Raw genomic sequence first — 16,561 nt, 5'->3', positions numbered from 1 at the left:
AGAGTGCTCTGACGTTGCGTGTAAATATAGACGAACACTCCAGGTGGGGCTTCCAACTCAAACGTCACTGCAGGTCTTGCCGGGTAATTGACTGGCACCGTACACACTTGAATTCGGTTGCATCCATGTCCCCCTTGTCTTTCTGTCTGTGAACATGTTCCTCGGGACTGGAGTCCTGCCTTAGCCTCTCCCTCTGGGGCTGGGAACGGGAAGCCTTTCAGGTGGCCCAAGCATCTCTTCTTGTTTCGGGGTCCATGCTATTTATTTCTTTAGAAAATGTATATATGCTGCCTAAGTCCAAAAGTCTAGGGCGGCGTACAAATTAAAACATTCGTAAACTGGTACAAAAGGAATACAAGCTTTAACTTCTCCTCACCACCACCACTGACGTGTTCCCACAATACATAAGGTCCAGATGTACTTCAGATTCTCCAGGTCTTCCCTCTGTTCCCCAAATGAACAAGCCTTGCTAATAGCTCTCCTTTCCAGATAATAAACGGGATCTTTCAGAAAGAAAGGTCCATGCAGCAGGGAAAAATAACTCGCCTTTTTCCCCCACGTTTGGGTAGGGAAGGGGGACAAAAAACCTTTCCCCCAATGCAAAGGACAAAAGCTACAAAAAAAAAAAGTAACTCAGCCACTTATTCCAGAAGCCCCACTGTCCATCCACTGGGTGTGAAAGAGAACAGCAGGTCTTTTTGCATCCTAGTCCTTCCTAGAGATCTAGGGGATCAGAACATTTAAAAAAATTAATAATACAGCAATCCCATAAGTAAAACTGCAAAACCCTTGAGGCAACCTCCCCAGCCAGATGGTGGAACAAAGAGGAAGACTGCCTCCTTCCTAACCCTGAGGGCACCGGTTGTGAGGTCTGGCATACTAAAGATAAGGGACCAAAGAAAATAGCAACCCTCCTTCTGAGTACACCTAAAAATGCCACACTGAAATCCCACTCTGACTGCCTTTGATCAGACAGGAGCTCATCCTTCCGGCACCCTCCCGGGAGGTGCTGTTAGAAAACGGGGTAACTCCTGTACTCTAACCCTAAGTCCATCTATTGGAGAATCTAAGGGGTTACCACATTACCTGCTGGGTGGCATCTCTGAAAATGGGCACCACAGATCTCCTAACGTATCATTACAAGGATTACAGAAATGATAATAAAAAGATTTATGGATCAAATCCTGCCCCTCATCCACCATATTCTGCTCTGCAGGCTGCCCCTCTACCTCCTCCAGTTCTTGAATGGATTCAGGAGACACATCCGGGTTTAGGTGTTTTACTGCAGACTTCACTCTATCCTACCTTTCTTCCCTCCCATGTAAACAAAACTAACCCCAAAACAAAACAAGAATTATAGAGATATCTTCAAGGTATAAAAAAAGGATGCAGAACATTACAATAGTTGCCTAAAACGTACCCAAAAGATGTTTATAGCAAAACAGACCACCTATATCAGTGGTCCCCAACCCTGTCCTGGGGACCCACCACCCAGTCGGGTTTTCAGGATACCCACAATGAATATGCATGAGAGTAAATTTGCATGTTATGGAGGCAGTGCATGCAAATTTTCTCTCATACATATTCATTGTGGATATCCTGAAAACCTGACTGGCTGGTGGGCTCCCAGGACAGGGTTGGGGACCACTGACTTAGATCATACAAGAGCAAAAAATAAAAAAAAAACAGAAACTAATAATAAAACAAGATTAGAGAGAAACAATGAGGGCTAACCCATAAAGCAAACAGTGCAAATAATCAGCAACTAGATCATAAATATCACAAAACAAAACATGTATATGAACAGTCCAATAAAATAAGACTAAAAAGCAACTGCATTGTGACAATAAAGAAAAAGCAACAAAAAACAAAATACCTGCTGTAGTGCTTGGAATTCTAGAAGATTTCGTAAAGCTTTCTGTCAGAGAAGCAGTGGAGCTCTGAATCGTAGTTCCACTGAGTGAAAATGGAGGAATGGAACTGTGACCACTGCTCCCTGGTGTGAAGCTGTGACTGGTGGTCTCTGTATGATAAGTAACTGTAGGTGTGGAGCTGTGACTGGTGGTCTCTGTATGATAAGTAACTGTGGGTGTGGAGGTGTGACTGGTGGTCTCTGTATGATAAGTAACTATGGGGGTGGAGCTGTGAGTGGTGGTCTCTGTATGATAAGTAACTGTGGGTGTGGAGCTGTGACTGGTGGTCTCTGTATGATAAGTAACTGTGGGTGTGGAGGTGTGACTGGTGGTCTCTGTATGATAAGTAACTGTGGGGGTGGAGCTGTGAGTGGTGTTCTCAGTATGATAAGTAACTGTAGGGGTGGAGCTGTGACTGGTGGTCTCTGTATGATAAGTAACTGTGGGTGTGGAGGTGTGACTGGTGGTCTCTGTATGATAACTAACTGTGGGGGTGGAGGTGTTACTGGTGGTCTCTGTATGATAAGTAACTGTGGGGGTTGAGCTGTGACTGTTGGTCTCTGTATGATAAGTAACCATGGGGGTGGAGGTGTTACTGGTGGTCTCTGTATTATAAGTAACTGTGGGGGTGGAGCTGTGAGTGGTGGTCTCTGTATGATAAGTAACTGTGGGTGTGGAGGTGTTACTGGTGGTCTCTGTATGATAAGTAACTGTGGGGGTGGAGGTGTTACTGGTGGTCTCTGTATGATAAGTAACTGTAGGGGTGGAGCTGTGACTGGTGGTCTCTGTATTATAAGTAACTGTGGGGGTGGAGGTGTTACTGGTGGTCTCTGTATGATAAGTAACCGTGGGTGTGGAGCTGTGACTGGTGGTCTCTGTATGATAAGTAACTGTGGGGGTGGAGCTGTGAGTGGTGGTCCCTGTATTATAAATAACTGTGGGCGTGGAGGTGTTACTGGTGGTCTCTGTATGATAAGTAACTGTGGGTGTGGTGGAGTTACTGGTGGTCTCTGTATTATAAGTAACTGTGGGTGTGGAGCTGTGACTGGTGGTCTCTGTATGATAAGTAACTGTGGGTGCGGAGGTGTTACTGGTGGACTCTGTATGATAAGTAACTGTGGGTGTGGAGCTGTGACTGGTGGTCTCTGTAGGATAAGTAACTGTGGGGGTGGTGGTGTTACTGGTGGTCTCTGTATTATAAGTAACTGAGGGTGTGGAGCTGTGACTGGTGGTCTCTGTATGATAAGTAACTGTTGGGGTGGAGGTGTTACTAGTGGTCTCTGTATGATAAGTAACTGTGGGTGTGGAGGTGTTACTGGTGGTCTCTGTATGATAAGTAACTGTGGGGGTGGAAGTGTTACTGGTGGTCTCTGTATTATAAGTAACTGTGGTTGTGGAGGTGTTCCTGGTGGTCTCTGTATGATAAGTAACTGTGGGTGTGGAGATGTTACTGGTGGTCTCTGTATGATAAGTAACTGTGGGGGTGGAGCTGTTACTGGTGGTCTCTGTATTATAAGTAACTGTGGGGGTGGAGGTGTGAGTGGTGGTCTCTGTATTATAAGTAACTGTGGGGGTGGAGGTGTTTCTGGTGGTCTCTGTATTATGAGTAACTGTGGTTGTGGAGGTGTTACTGGTGGTCTCTGTATGATAAGTAACTGTGGGTGTAGAGCTGTGACTGGTGGTCTCTGTATTATAAGTAACTGTGGGGGTGGAGGTGTTACTGGTGGTCTCTGCATGATAAGTAACTGTGGGAGTGGAGCTGTGAGTGGTGGTCTCTGTATTATAAGTAACTGTGGGTGTGGAGGTGTTACTGGTGGTCTCTGTATGATAAGTAACTGTGGGTGTGGATGTGTTACTGGTGGTCTCTGTATTATAAGTAACTGTGGGGGTGGAGGTGTTACTGGTGGTCTCTGTATGATAAGTAACTGTGGGGGTGGAGGTGTTACTGGTGGTCTCTGTATTATAAGTAACTGTGGGTGTGGAGGTGTTACTGGTGGTCTCTGTATTATAAGTAACTGTGGGGGTGGAGGTGTTACTGGTGGTCTCTGTATGATAAGTAACGGTGGGGGTGGAGGTGTTACTGGTGGTCTCTGTATGATAAGTAACTGTGGGTGTGGAGGTGTTACTGGTGGTCTCTGTATGATAAGTAACTGTGGGTGTGGAGGTGTTACTGGTGGTCTCTGTATAATAAGTAACTGTGGGTGTGGAGGTGTTACTGGTGGTCTCTGTATTATAAGTAACTGTGGGGGTGGAGGTGTTACTGGTGGTCTCTGTATTATGAGTAACTGTGGGGGTGGAGCTGTGAGTGGTGGTCTCTGTATGATAAGTAACTGTGGGTGTGGAGGTGTTACTGGTGGTCTCTGTATGATAAGTAACAGTGGGTGTGGTGGTGTTACTAGTGCTCTCTGTATGATAAGTAACTGTGGGTGTGGTGGTGTGACTAGTGGTCTCTGTATGATAAGTAACTGTGGGGGTGGAGGTGTTACTGGTGGTCTCTGTATGATAAGTAACTGTAGGGGTGGAGCTGTGACTGGTGGTCTCTGTATTATAAGTAACTGTGGGGGTGGAGGTGTTACTGGTGGTCTCTGTATGATAAGTAACCGTGGGTGTGGAGGTGTTACTGGTGGTCTCTGTATTATAAGTAACTGTGGGTGTGGAGGTGTGAGTGGTGGTCTCTGTATAATAAGTAACTATGGGTGTGGTGGAGTTACTGGTGGTCTCTGTATTATAAGTAACTGTGGGTGTGGAGCTGTGACTGGTGGTCTCTGTATGATAAGTAACTGTGGGTGCGGAGGTGTTACTGGTGGACTCTATATGATAAGTAACTGTGGGTGTGGAGCTGTGACTGGTGGTCTCTGTAGGATAAGTAACTGTGGGGGTGGAGGTGTTACTGGTGGTCTCTGTATTATAAGTAACTGTGGGGTTGGAGCTCTGAGTGGTGGTCTCTGTATGATAAGTAACTGTGGGTGTGGAGGTGTTACTGGTGGTCTCTGTATTATAAGTAACTGTGGGGGTGGAGGTGTTACTGGTGGTCTCTTTATTATGAGTAACTGTGGTTGTGGAGGTGTTACTGGTGGTCTCTGTATGATAAGTAACTGTGGGTGTAGAGCTGTGACTGGTGGTCTCTGTATTATAAGTAACTGTGGGGGTGGAGGTGTTACTGGTGGTCTCTGCATGATAAGTAACTGTGGGGATGGAGCTGTGAGTGGTGGTCTCTGTATTATAAGTAACTGTGGGTGTGGAGGTGTTACTGGTGGTCTCTGTATGATAAGTAACTGTGGGTGTGGAGGTGTTACTGGTGGTCTCTGTATGATAAGTAACTGTGGGGGTGGATGTGTTACTGGTGGTCTCTGTATGATAAGTAACTGTGGGTGTGGAGGTGTTACTGGTGGTCTCTGTATTATAAGTAACTGTGGGGGTGGATGTGTTACTGGTGGTCTCTGTATTATAAGTAACTGTGGGGGTGGAGGTGTTACTGGTGGTCTCTGTATGATAAGTAACTGTGGGGGTGGAGGTGTTACTGGTGGTCTCTGTATTATAAGTAACTGTGGGTGTGGAGGTGTTACTGGTGGTCTCTGTATTATAAGTAACTGTGGGGGTGGAGGTGTTACTGGTGGTCTCTGTATTATAAGTAACTGTGGGGGTGGAGGTGTTACTGGTGGTCTCTGTATTATAAGTAACTGTGGGGGTGGAGGTGTTACTGGTGGTCTCTGTATGATAAGGAACTGTGGGGGTGGAGGTGTTACTGGTGGTCTCTGTATTATAAGTAACTGTGGGTGTGGAGGTGTTACTGGTGGGCTCTGTATTATAAGTAACTGTGGGGGTGGATGTGTTACTAGTGCTCTCTGTATGATAAGTAACTGTGGGTGTCGTGGTGTGACTAGTGGTCTCTGTATGATAAGTAACTGTGGGGGTGGAGGTGTTACTGGTGGTCTCTGTATGATAAGTAACTGTAGGGGTGGAGCTGTGAGTGGTGGTCTCTGTATTATAAGTAACTGTGGGTGTGGAGGTGTTACTGGTGGTCTCTGTATTATAAGTAACTGTGGGGGTGGAGGTGTTACTGGTGGTCTCTGTATTATAAGTAACTGTGGGGGTGGAGGTGTTACTGGTGGTCTCTGTATTATAAGTAACTGTGGGGGTGGAGGTGTTACTGGTGGTCTCTGTATGATAAGGAACTGTGGGGGTGGAGGTGTTACTGGTGGTCTCTGTATTATAAGTAACTGTGGGTGTGGAGGTGTTACTGGTGGGCTCTGTATTATAAGTAACTGTGGGGGTGGATGTGTTACTAGTGCTCTCTGTATGATAAGTAACTGTGGGTGTCATGGTGTGACTAGTGGTCTCTGTATGATAAGTAACTGTGGGGGTGGAGGTGTTACTGGTGGTCTCTGTATGATAAGTAACTGTAGGGGTGGAGCTGTGAGTGGTGGTCTCTGTATTATAAGTAACTGTGGGTGTGGAGGTGTTACTGGTGGTCTCTGTATGATAAGTAACAGTGGGTGTGGTGGTGTTACTAGTGCTCTCTGTATGATAAGTAACTGTGGGTGTGGTGGTGTGACTGGTGGTCTCTGTATGATAAGTAACTGTGGGGGTGGAGGTGTTACTGGTGGTCTCTGTATGATAAGTAACTGTAGGGGTGGAGCTGTGACTGGTGGTCTCTGTATTATAAGTAACTGTGGGGGTGGAGGTGTTACTGGTGGTCTCTGTATGATAAGTAACCGTGGGTGTGGAGCTGTGACTGGTGGTCTCTGTATGATAAGTAACTGTGGGGGTGGAGCTGTGAGTGGTGGTCTCTGTATTATCAATAACTGTGGGCGTGGAGGTGTTACTGGTGGTCTCTGTATGATAATTAACTGTGGGTGTGGAGGTGTTACTGGTGGTCTCTGTATTATAAGTAACTATGGGTGTGGAGGTGTGAGTGGTGGTCTCTGCATAATAAGTAACTGTGGGTGTGGTGGAGTTACTGGTGGTCTCTGTATTATAAGTAACTGTGGGGGTGGAGGTGTTACTGGTCGTCTCTGTATGATAAGTAACGGTGGGGGTGGAGGTGTTACTGGTGGTCTCTGTATGATAAGTAACTGTGGGGGTGGAGGTGTTACTGGTGGTCTCTGTATTATAAGTAACTGTGGGTGTGGAGGTGTTACTGGTGGTCTCTGTATTATAAGTAACTGTGGGGGTGGAGGTGTTACTGGTGGTCTCTTTATTATGAGTAACTGTGGTTGTGGAGGTGTTACTGGTGGTCTCTGTATGATAAGTAACTGTGGGTGTAGAGCTGTGACTGGTGGTCTCTGTATTATAAGTAACTGTGGGGGTGGAGGTGTTACTGGTGGTCTCTGCATGATAAGTAACTGTGGGGGTGGAGCTGTGAGTGGTGGTCTCTGTATTATAAGTAACTATGGGTGTGGAGGTGTGAGTGGTGGTCTCTGCATAATAAGTAACTGTGGGTGTGGTGGAGTTACTGGTGGTCTCTGTATTATAAGTAACTGTGGGTGTGGAGGTGTTACTGGTGGTCTCTGTATGATAAGTAACTGTGCGTGTGGAGGTGTGAGTGGTGGTCTCTGTATGATAAGTAACTGTGGGTGTGGTGGAGTTACTGGTGGTCTCTGTATTATAAGTAACTGTGGGGGTGGAGCTGTGACTGGTGGTCTCTGTATGATAAGTAACTGTGGGGGTGGAGGTGTTACTGGTGGTCTCTGTATTATGAGTAACTGTGGGTGTGGAGGTGTTACTGGTGGTCTCTGTATGATAAGTAACAGTGGGTGTGGTGGTGTTACTAGTGCTCTCTGTATGATAAGTAACTGTGGGTGTGGTGGTGTGACTGGTGGTCTCTGTATGATAAGTAACTGTGGGGGTGGAGGTGTTACTGGTGGTCTCTGTATGATAAGTAACGGTAGGGGTGGAGCTGTGACTGGTGGTCTCTGTATTATAAGTAACTGTGGGGGTGGAGGTGTTACTGGTGGTCTCTGTATGATAAGTAACTGTGGGGGTGGAGCTGTGAGTGGTGGTCTCTGTATTATAAATAACTGTGGGCGTGGAGGTGTTACTGGTGGTCTCTGTATGATAATTAACTGTGGGTTTGGAGGTGTTACTGGTGGTCTCTGTATTATAAGTAACTATGGGTGTGGAGGTGTGAGTGGTGGTCTCTGCATAATAAGTAACTGTGGGTGTGGTGGAGTTACTGGTGGTCTCTGTATTATAAGTAACTGTGGGGGTGGAGGTGTTACTGGTGGTCTCTGTATGATAAGTAACGGTGGGGGTGGAGGTGTTACTGGTGGTCTCTGTATGATAAGTAACTGTGGGGGTGGAGGTGTTACTGGTGGTCTCTGTATTATAAGTAACTGTGGGTGTGGAGGTGTTACTGGTGGTCTCTGTATGATAAGTAACTGTGGGGGTGGAGGTGTTACTGGTGGTCTCTGTATGATAAGTAACGGTGGGGGTGGAGGTGTTACTGGTGGTCTCTGTATGATAAGTAACTGTGGGTGTGGAGGTGTTACTGGTGGTCTCTGTATGATAAGTAACTGTGGGTGTGGAGGTGTTACTGGTGGTCTCTGTATTATAAGTAACTGTGGGTGTGGAGGTGTTACTGGTGGTCTCTGTATTATAAGTAACTGTGGGGGTGGAGCTGTTACTGGTGGTCTCTGTATTATAAGTAACTGTGGGTGTGGAGGTGTTACTGGTGGTGTCTGTATTATAAGTAACTGTTGGGGTGGAGGTGTTACTGGTGGTCTCTGTATTATAAGTAACTGTGGGTGTGGAGGTGTTACTGTTGGTCTCTGTATGATAAGTAACTGTGGGTGTGGAGGTGTTACTGGTGGTCTCTGTATGATAAGTAACTGTGGGTGTGGAGGTGTTACTGGTGGTCTCTGTATTATAAGTAACTGTGGGGGTGGAGGTGTTACTGGTGGTCTCTGTATTATAAGTAACTGTGGGTTTGGAGGTGTTACTGGTGGTCTCTGTATGATAAGTAACTGTTGGTGTGGAGGTGTTACTGGTGGTCTCTGTATTATAAGTAACTGTGGGGGTGGAGGTGTTACTGGTGGTCTCTGTATGATAAGTAACTGTGGGGGTGGAGGTGTTACTGGTGGTCTCTATATGATAAGTAACTGTGGGTGTGGAGGTGTTACTGGTGGTCTCTGTATGATAAGTAACTGTGGGGGTGGAAGTGTTACTTGTGGTCTCTGTATTATAAGTAACTGTGGGGGTGGAGGTGTTACTGGTGGTCTCTGTATGATAAGTAACTGTGGGTGTGGAGGTGTTACTGGTAGTCTCTGTATTATAAGTAACTGTGGGTGTGGAGGTGTTACTGGTGGTCTCTGTATTATAAGTAACTGTGGGGGTGGAGCTGTTACTGGTGGTCTCTGTATTATAAGTAACTGTGGGTGTGGAGGTGTTACTGGTGGTCTCTTTATTATAAGTAACTGTGGGGGTGGAGGTGTTACTGGTGGTCTCTGTATGATAAATAACTGTGGGTGTGGAGGTGTTACTGGTGGTCTCTGTATTATAAGTAACTGTGGGGGTGGAGGTGTTACTGGTGGTCTCTGTATGATAAGTAACTGTGGGTGTGGAGGTGTGAGTGGTGGTCTCTGTATTATAAGTAACTGTGGGTATGGAGCTGTGACTGGTGGTCTCTGTATGATAAGTAACTGTGGGGGTGGAGGTGTTACTGGTGGTCTCTGTATTATGAGTAACTGTGGGGGTGGAGCTGTGAGTGGTGGTCTCTGTATGATAAGTAACTGTGGGTGTGGAGGTGTTACTGGTGGTCTCTGTATGATAAGTAACAGTGGGTGTGGTGGTGTTACTAGTGCTCTCTGTATGATAAGTAACTGTGGGTGTGGTGGTGTGACTGGTGGTCTCTGTATGATAAGTAACTGTGGGGGTGGAGGTGTTACTGGTGGTCTCTGTATGATAAGTAACTGTAGGGGTGGAGCTGTGACTGGTGGTCTCTGTATTATAAGTAACTGTGGGGGTGGAGGTGTTACTGGTGGTCTCAGTATGATAAGTAACTGTGGGGGTGGAGCTGTGAGTGGTGGTCTCTGTATTATAAATAACTGTGGGTGTGGAGGTGTTACTGGTGGTCTCTGTATTATAAGTAACTATGGGTGTGGAGGTGTGAGTGGTGGTCTCTGCATAATAAGTAACTGTTGGTGTGGTGGAGTTACTGGTGGTCTCTGTATTATAAGTAACTGTGGGGGTGGAGGTGTTACTGGTGGTCTCTGTATGATAAGTAACGGTGGGGGTGGAGGTGTTACTGGTGGTCTCTGTATGATAACTAACTGTGGGGGTGGAGGTGTTACTGTTGGTCTCTGTATTATAAGTAACTGTGGGTGTGGAGGTGTTACTGGTGGTCTCTGTATTATAAGTAACTGTGGGGGTGGAGGTGTTACTGGTGGTCTCTGTATGATAAGTAACGGTGGGGGTGGAGGTGTTACTGGTGGTCTCTGTATGATAAGTAACTGTGGGTGTGGAGGTGTTACTGGTGGTCTCTGTATGATAAGTAACTGTGGGTGTGGAGGTGTTACTGGTGGTCTCTGTATTATAAGTAACTGTGGGTGTGGAGGTGTTACTGGTGGTCTCTGTATTATAAGTAACTGTGGGGGTGGAGCTGTTACTGGTGGTCTCTGTAGTATAAGTAACTGTGGGGGTGGAGGTGTTACTGGTGGTCTCTGTAGTATAAGTAACTGTGGGTGTGGAGGTGTTACTGGTGGTCTCTGTATTATAAGTAACTGTGGGGGTGGAGGTGTTACTGGTGGTCTCTGTATGATAAGTAACTGTGGGTGTGGAGGTGTTACTGGTGGTCTCTGTATTATAAGTAACTGTGGGGGTGGAGGTGTTACTGGTGGTCTCTGTATTATAAGTAACTGTGGGTGTGGAGGTGTTACTGGTGGTCTCTGTACTATAAGTAACTGTGGAGGTGGAGGTGTTACTGGTGGTCTCGGTATGATAAGTAACTGTGGGTGTGGAGGTGTTACTGGTGGTCTCTGTATGATAAGTAACTGTAGGTGTGGAGGTGTTACTGGTGGTCTCTGTATTATAAGTAACTGTGGTTGTGGAGGTGTTACTGGTGGTCTCTGTATTATAAGTAACTGTGGGGGTGGAGGTGTTACTGTTGGTCTCTGTATTATAAGTAACTGTGGGTGTGGAGGTGTTACTGTTGGTCTCTGTATGATAAGTAACTGTGGGTGTTGAGGTGTTACTGTTGGTCTCTGTATTATAGGTAACTGTGGGTGTGGAGGTGTTACTGGTGGTCTCTGTATGATAAGGAACTGTGGGGCTGGAGGTGTTACTTGTGGTCTCTGTATTATAAGTAACTGTGAGGGTGGAGGTGTTACTGGTGGTCTCTATATGATAAGTAACTGTGGGTGTGGAGGTGTTACTGGTGGTCTCTGTATTATAAGTAACTGTTGGGGTGGAGGTGTTACTGGTGGTCTCTGTATTATAAGTAACTGTGGGTGTGGAGGTGTTACTGTTGGTCTCTGTATGATAAGTAACTGTGGGTGTGGAGGTGTTACTGGTGGTCTCTGTATTATAAGTAACTGTGGGTGTGGAGGTGTTACTGGTGGTCTCTGTATTATAAGTAACTGTGGGTGTGGAGGTGTTACTGGTGGTCTCTGTATGATAAGTAACTGTGGGTGTGGAGGTGTTACTGGTGGTCTCTGTATTATAAGTAACTGTGGGGGTGGAGGTGTTACTGGTGGTCTCTGTATGATAAGTAACTGTGGGAGTGGAGGTGTTACTGGTGGTCTCTGTATTATAAGTAACTGTGGGTGTGGAGGTGTTACTGGTGGCCTCTGTATGATAAGTAACTGTGGGTGTGGAGGTGTTACTGGTGGTCTCTGTATTATAAGTAACTGTGGGGGTGGAGGTGTTACTGGTGGTCTCCGTATTATAAGTACCTGTGGGTTTGGAGGTGTTACTGGTGGTCTCTGTATGATAAGTAACTGTTGGTGTGGAGGTGTTACTGGTGGTCTCTGTATTATAAGTAACTGTGGGGGTGGAGGTGTTACTGGTGGTCTCTGTATTATAAGTAACTGTGGGGGTGGAGGTGTTACTGGTGGTCTCTATATGATAAGTAACTGTGGGTGTGGAGGTGTTACTGGTGGTCTCTGTATGATAAGTAACTGTGGCGGTGGAAGTGTTACTTGTGTTCTCTGTATTATAAGTAACTGTGGGTGTGGAGGTGTTACTGGTGGTCTCTGTATTATAGGTAACTGTGGGGGTGGAGGTGTTACTGGTGGTCTCTGTATGATAAGTAACTGTGGGTGTGGAGGTGTTACTGGTGGTCTCTGTATGATAAGTAACTGTGGGTGTGGAGGTGTTACTGGTGGTCTCTGTATTATAAGTAACTGTGGGGGTGGAGGTGTTACTGGTGGTGTCTGTATTATAAGTAACTGTGGGTGTGGAGGTGTTACTGGTGGTCTCTGTATTATAAGTAATTGTGGGGGTGGAGGTGTTACTGGTGGTCTCTGCATGATAAGTAACTGTGGGTGTGGAGGTGTTACTGGTGGTCTCTGTATGATAAGTAACTGTGGGGGTGGAGGTGTTACTGGTGGTCTCTGCATGATAAATAACTGTGGGTGTGGAGGTGTTACTGGTGGTCTCTGTATGATAAGTAACTGTGGGGGTGGAGGTGTTACTGGTGGTCTCTGTATGATAAGGAACTGTGGGGGTGGAGGTGTTACTTGTGGTCTCTGTATTATAAGTAACTGTGGGGGTGGAGGTGTTACTGGTGGTGTCTGTATGATAAGTAACTGTGGGTGTGGAGGTGTTAATGGTGGTCTCTCTATCAGTAACTGTGGGTGTGGAGGTCTCTGTATTATAAGTAACTGTTGGGGTGGAGGTGTTACTGGTGGTCTCTGTATTATAAGTAACTGTGGGTGTGGAGGTGTTACTGGTGGTCTCTGTATTATAAGTAACTGTGGGGGTGGAGGTGTTACTGGAGGTCTCTGTATGATAAGTAACTGTGGATGTGGAGGTGTTACTGGTGGTCTCTGTATTATAAGTAACTGTGGGTGTGGAGGTGTTACTGGTGGTCTCTGTATTATAAGTAACTGTGGGGGTGGAGGTGTTACTGGTGGTCTCTGTATGATAAGTAACTGTGGGGGTGGAGGTGTTACTGGTGGTCTCTGTATTATAAGTAACTGTGGGTGTGGAGGAGTAACTGGTGGTCTCTTTATGATATGTAACTGTGGGTGTGGAGGTGTTACTGGTGGTCTCTGTATTATAAGTAACTGTGGGGGTGGAGGTGTTACTGGTGGTCTCTGTATTATAAGTAACTGTGGGTGTGGAGGTGTTACTGGTGGTCTCTGTATTATAAGTAACTGTGGGGGTGGAGGTGTTACTGGTGGTCTCTGTATTATAAGTAACTGTGGGTGTGGAGGTGTTACTGGTGGTCTCTGTATGATAAGTAACTGTTGGTGTGGAGGTGTTACTGGTGGTCTCTGTATTATAAGTAACTGTGGGGGTGGAGGTGTTACTGGTGGTCTCTGTATTATAAGTAACTGTGTGGGTGGAGGTGTTGCTGGTGGTCTCTGTATGATAAGTAACTGTGGGGGTGGAGGTGTTACTGGTGGTCTCTATATGATAAGTAACTGTGGGTGTGGAGGTGTTACTGGTGGTCTCTGTATGATAAGTAACTGTGGGGGTGGAGGTGTTACTGGTGGTCTCTGTATTATAAGTAACTGTGGGGGTGGAGGTGTTACTGGTGGTCTCTGTATGATAAGTAACTGTGGGTGTGGAGGTGTTACTGGTAGTCTCTGTATTATAAGTAACTGTGGGTGTGGAGGTGTTACTGGTGGTCTCTGTATTATAAGTAATTGTGGGGGTGGAGGTGTTACTGGTGGTCTCTGTATTATAAGTAACTGTGGGTGTGGAGGTGTTACTGGTGGTCTCTGTACTATAAGTAACTGTTGAGGTGGAGGTGTTACTGGTGGTCTCGGTATGATAAGTAACTGTGGGTGTGGAGGTGTTACTGGTGGTCTCTGTATGATAAGTAACTGTAGGTGTGGAGGTGTTACTGGTGGTCTCTGTATTATAAGTAACTGTGGGTGTGGAGGTGTTACTGGTGGTCTCTGTATTATAAGTAATTGTGGGGGTGGAGGTGTTACTGTTGGTCTCTGTATTATAAGTAACTGTGGGTGTGGAGGTGTTACTGTTGGTCTCTGTATGATAGGTAACTGTGGGTGTGGAGGTGTTACTGGTGGTCTCTGTATGATAAGGAACTGTGGGGCTGGAGGTGTTACTTGTGGTCTCTGTATTATAAGTAACTGTGGGGGTGGAGGTGTTACTGGTGGTCTCTATATGATAAGTAACTGTGGGTGTGGAGGTGTTACTGGTGGTCTCTGTATTATAAGTAACTGTGGGTGTGGAGGTGTTACTGTTGGTCTCTGTATGATAAGTAACTGTGGGTGTGGAGGTGTTACTGGTGGTCTCTGTATTATAAGTAACTGTGGGGGTGGAGGTGTTACTGGTGGTCTCTGTATGATAAGTAACTGTGGGTGTGGAGATGTTACTGGTGGTCTCTGTATGATAAGTAACTGTGGGTGTGGAGGTGTTACTGGTGGTCTCCGTATTATAAGTAACTGTGGGGTTTGGAGGTGTTACTGGTGGTCTCTGTATGATAAGTAACTGTTGGTGTGGAGGTGTTACTGGTGGTCTCTGTATTATAAGTAACTGTGGGGGTGGAGGTGTTACTGGTGGTCTCTGTATTATAAGTAACTGTGGGGGTGGAGGTGTTACTGGTGGTCTCTATATGATAAGTAACTGTGGGTGTGGAGGTGTTACTGGTGGTCTCTGTATGATAAGTAACTGTGGCGGTGGAAGTGTTACTTGTGTTCTCTGTATTATAAGTAACTGTGGGTGTGGAGGTGTTACTGGTGGTCTCTGTATTATAGGTAACTGTGGGGGTGGAGGTGTTACTGGTGGTCTCTGTATGATAAGTAACTGTGGGTGTGGAGGTGTTACTGGTGGTCTCTGTATGATAAGTAACTGTGGGTGTGGAGGTGTTACTGGTGGTCTCTGTATTATAAGTAACTGTGGGGGTGGAGGTGTTACTGGTGGTGTCTGTATTATAAGTAACTGTGGGTGTGGAGGTGTTACTGGTGGTGTCTGTATTATAAGTAACTGTGGGTGTGGAGGTGTTACTGGTGGTCTCTGTATTATAAGTAATTGTGGGGGTGGAGGTGTTACTGGTGGTCTCTGCATGATAAGTAACTGTGGGTGTGGAGGTGTTACTGGTGGTCTCTGTATGATAAGTAACTGTGGGGGTGGAGGTGTTACTGGTGGTCTCTGCATGATAAATAACTGTGGGTGTGGAGGTGTTACTGGTGGTCTCTGTATGATAAGTAACTGTGGGGGTGGAGGTGTTACTGGTGGTCTCTGTATGATAAGGAACTGTGGGGGTGGAGGTGTTACTTGTGGTCTCTGTATTATAAGTAACTGTGGGGGTGGAGGTGTTACTGGTGGTGTCTGTATGATAAGTAACTGTGGGTGTGGAGGTGTTAATGGTGGTCTCTCTATCAGTAACTGTGGGTGTGGAGGTCTCTGTATTATAAGTAACTGTTGGGGTGGAGGTGTTACTGGTGGTCTCTGTATTATAAGTAACTGTGGGTGTGGAGGTGTTACTGGTGGTCTCTGTATTATAGGTAACTGTGGGGGTGGAGGTGTTACTGGAGGTCTCTGTATGATAAGTAACTGTGGATGTGGAGGTGTTACTGGTGGTCTCTGTATTATAAGTAACTGTGGGTGTGGAGGTGTTACTGGTGGTCTCTGTATTATAAGTAACTGTGGGGGTGGAGGTGTTACTGGTGGTCTCTGTATGATAAGTAACTGTGGGGGTGGAGGTGTTACTGGTGGTCTCTGTATTATAAGTAACTGTGGGTGTGGAGGAGTAACTGGTGGTCTCTTTATGATATGTAACTGTGGGTGTGGAGGTGTTACTGGTGGTCTCTGTATTATAAGTAACTGTGGGGATGGAGGTGTTACTGGTGGTCTCTGTATTATAAGTAACTGTGGGTGTGGAGGTGTTACTGGTGGTCTCTGTATTATAAGTAACTGTGGGGGTGGAGGTGTTACTGGTGGTCTCTGTATTATAAGTAACTGTGGGTGTGGAGGTGTTACTGGTGGTCTCTGTATGATAAGTAACTGTTGGTGTGGAGGTGTTACTGGTGGTCTCTGTATTATAAGTAACTGTGGGGGTGGAGGTGTTACTGGTGGTCTCTGTATTATAAGTAACTGTGTGGGTGGAGGTGTTGCTGGTGGTCTCTGTATGATAAGTAACTGTGGGGGTGGAGGTGTTACTGGTGGTCTCTATATGATAAGTAACTGTGGGTGTGGAGGTGTTACTGGTGGTCTCTGTATGATAAGTAACTGTGGGGGTGGAGGTGTTACTTGTGGTCTCTGTATTATAAGTAACTGTGGGGGTGGAGGTGTTACTGGTGGTCTCTGTATGATAAGTAACTGTGGGTGTGGAGGTGTTACTGGTGGTCTCTGTATTATAAGTAACTGTGGGTGTGGAGGTGTTACTGGTGGTCTCTGTATTATAAGTAATTGTGGGGGTGGAGGTGTTACTGGTGGTCTCTGTATTATAAGTAACTGTGGGTGTGGAGGTGTTACTGGTGGTCTCTGTACTATAAGTAACTGTGGAGGTGGAGGTG

The 16,561-nt window shown here is 46.2% G+C and overlaps 3 protein-coding genes across 3 annotated transcripts in view; 1 reads left to right on the top strand and 2 right to left on the bottom strand.

The window, feature by feature from the left end:
- Window positions 1-2,492, bottom strand: part of LOC115077394 (mucin-3B-like) — a 37,918-nt gene extending 35,426 nt beyond the window's left edge. The window contains exon 1 of the mRNA XM_029579683.1: window positions 1,877-2,492. Within this exon, the coding sequence (XP_029435543.1) occupies window positions 1,877-2,492 (616 nt within the window). The remainder of the gene's footprint in view (window positions 1-1,876) is intronic.
- The window catches only part of ACHE (acetylcholinesterase (Cartwright blood group)), a 155,133-nt gene that overhangs the window by 34,876 nt on the left and 103,696 nt on the right, over window positions 1-16,561 (top strand). The window lies entirely within an intron of this gene.
- On the bottom strand, window positions 6,736-12,469 carry LOC115077393 (mucin-3A-like). Its single transcript, XM_029579682.1, has 4 exons — window positions 12,455-12,469; window positions 12,030-12,058; window positions 6,985-8,187; window positions 6,736-6,748 (listed from the first exon to the last, which is right to left on the bottom strand). Exons 1-4 carry the CDS (start codon window positions 12,467-12,469, stop codon window positions 6,736-6,738), a joined length of 1,260 nt encoding a protein of 419 aa, XP_029435542.1.

Source organism: Rhinatrema bivittatum, chromosome 16 (genome assembly GCF_901001135.1).
Source record: "Rhinatrema bivittatum chromosome 16, aRhiBiv1.1, whole genome shotgun sequence".
Classification (NCBI taxonomy): domain Eukaryota; kingdom Metazoa; phylum Chordata; class Amphibia; order Gymnophiona; family Rhinatrematidae; genus Rhinatrema; species Rhinatrema bivittatum.
The sequence above is the reverse complement of the archived record's forward strand: the minus strand, read 5'-3'. Positions and strand labels throughout refer to the sequence as shown.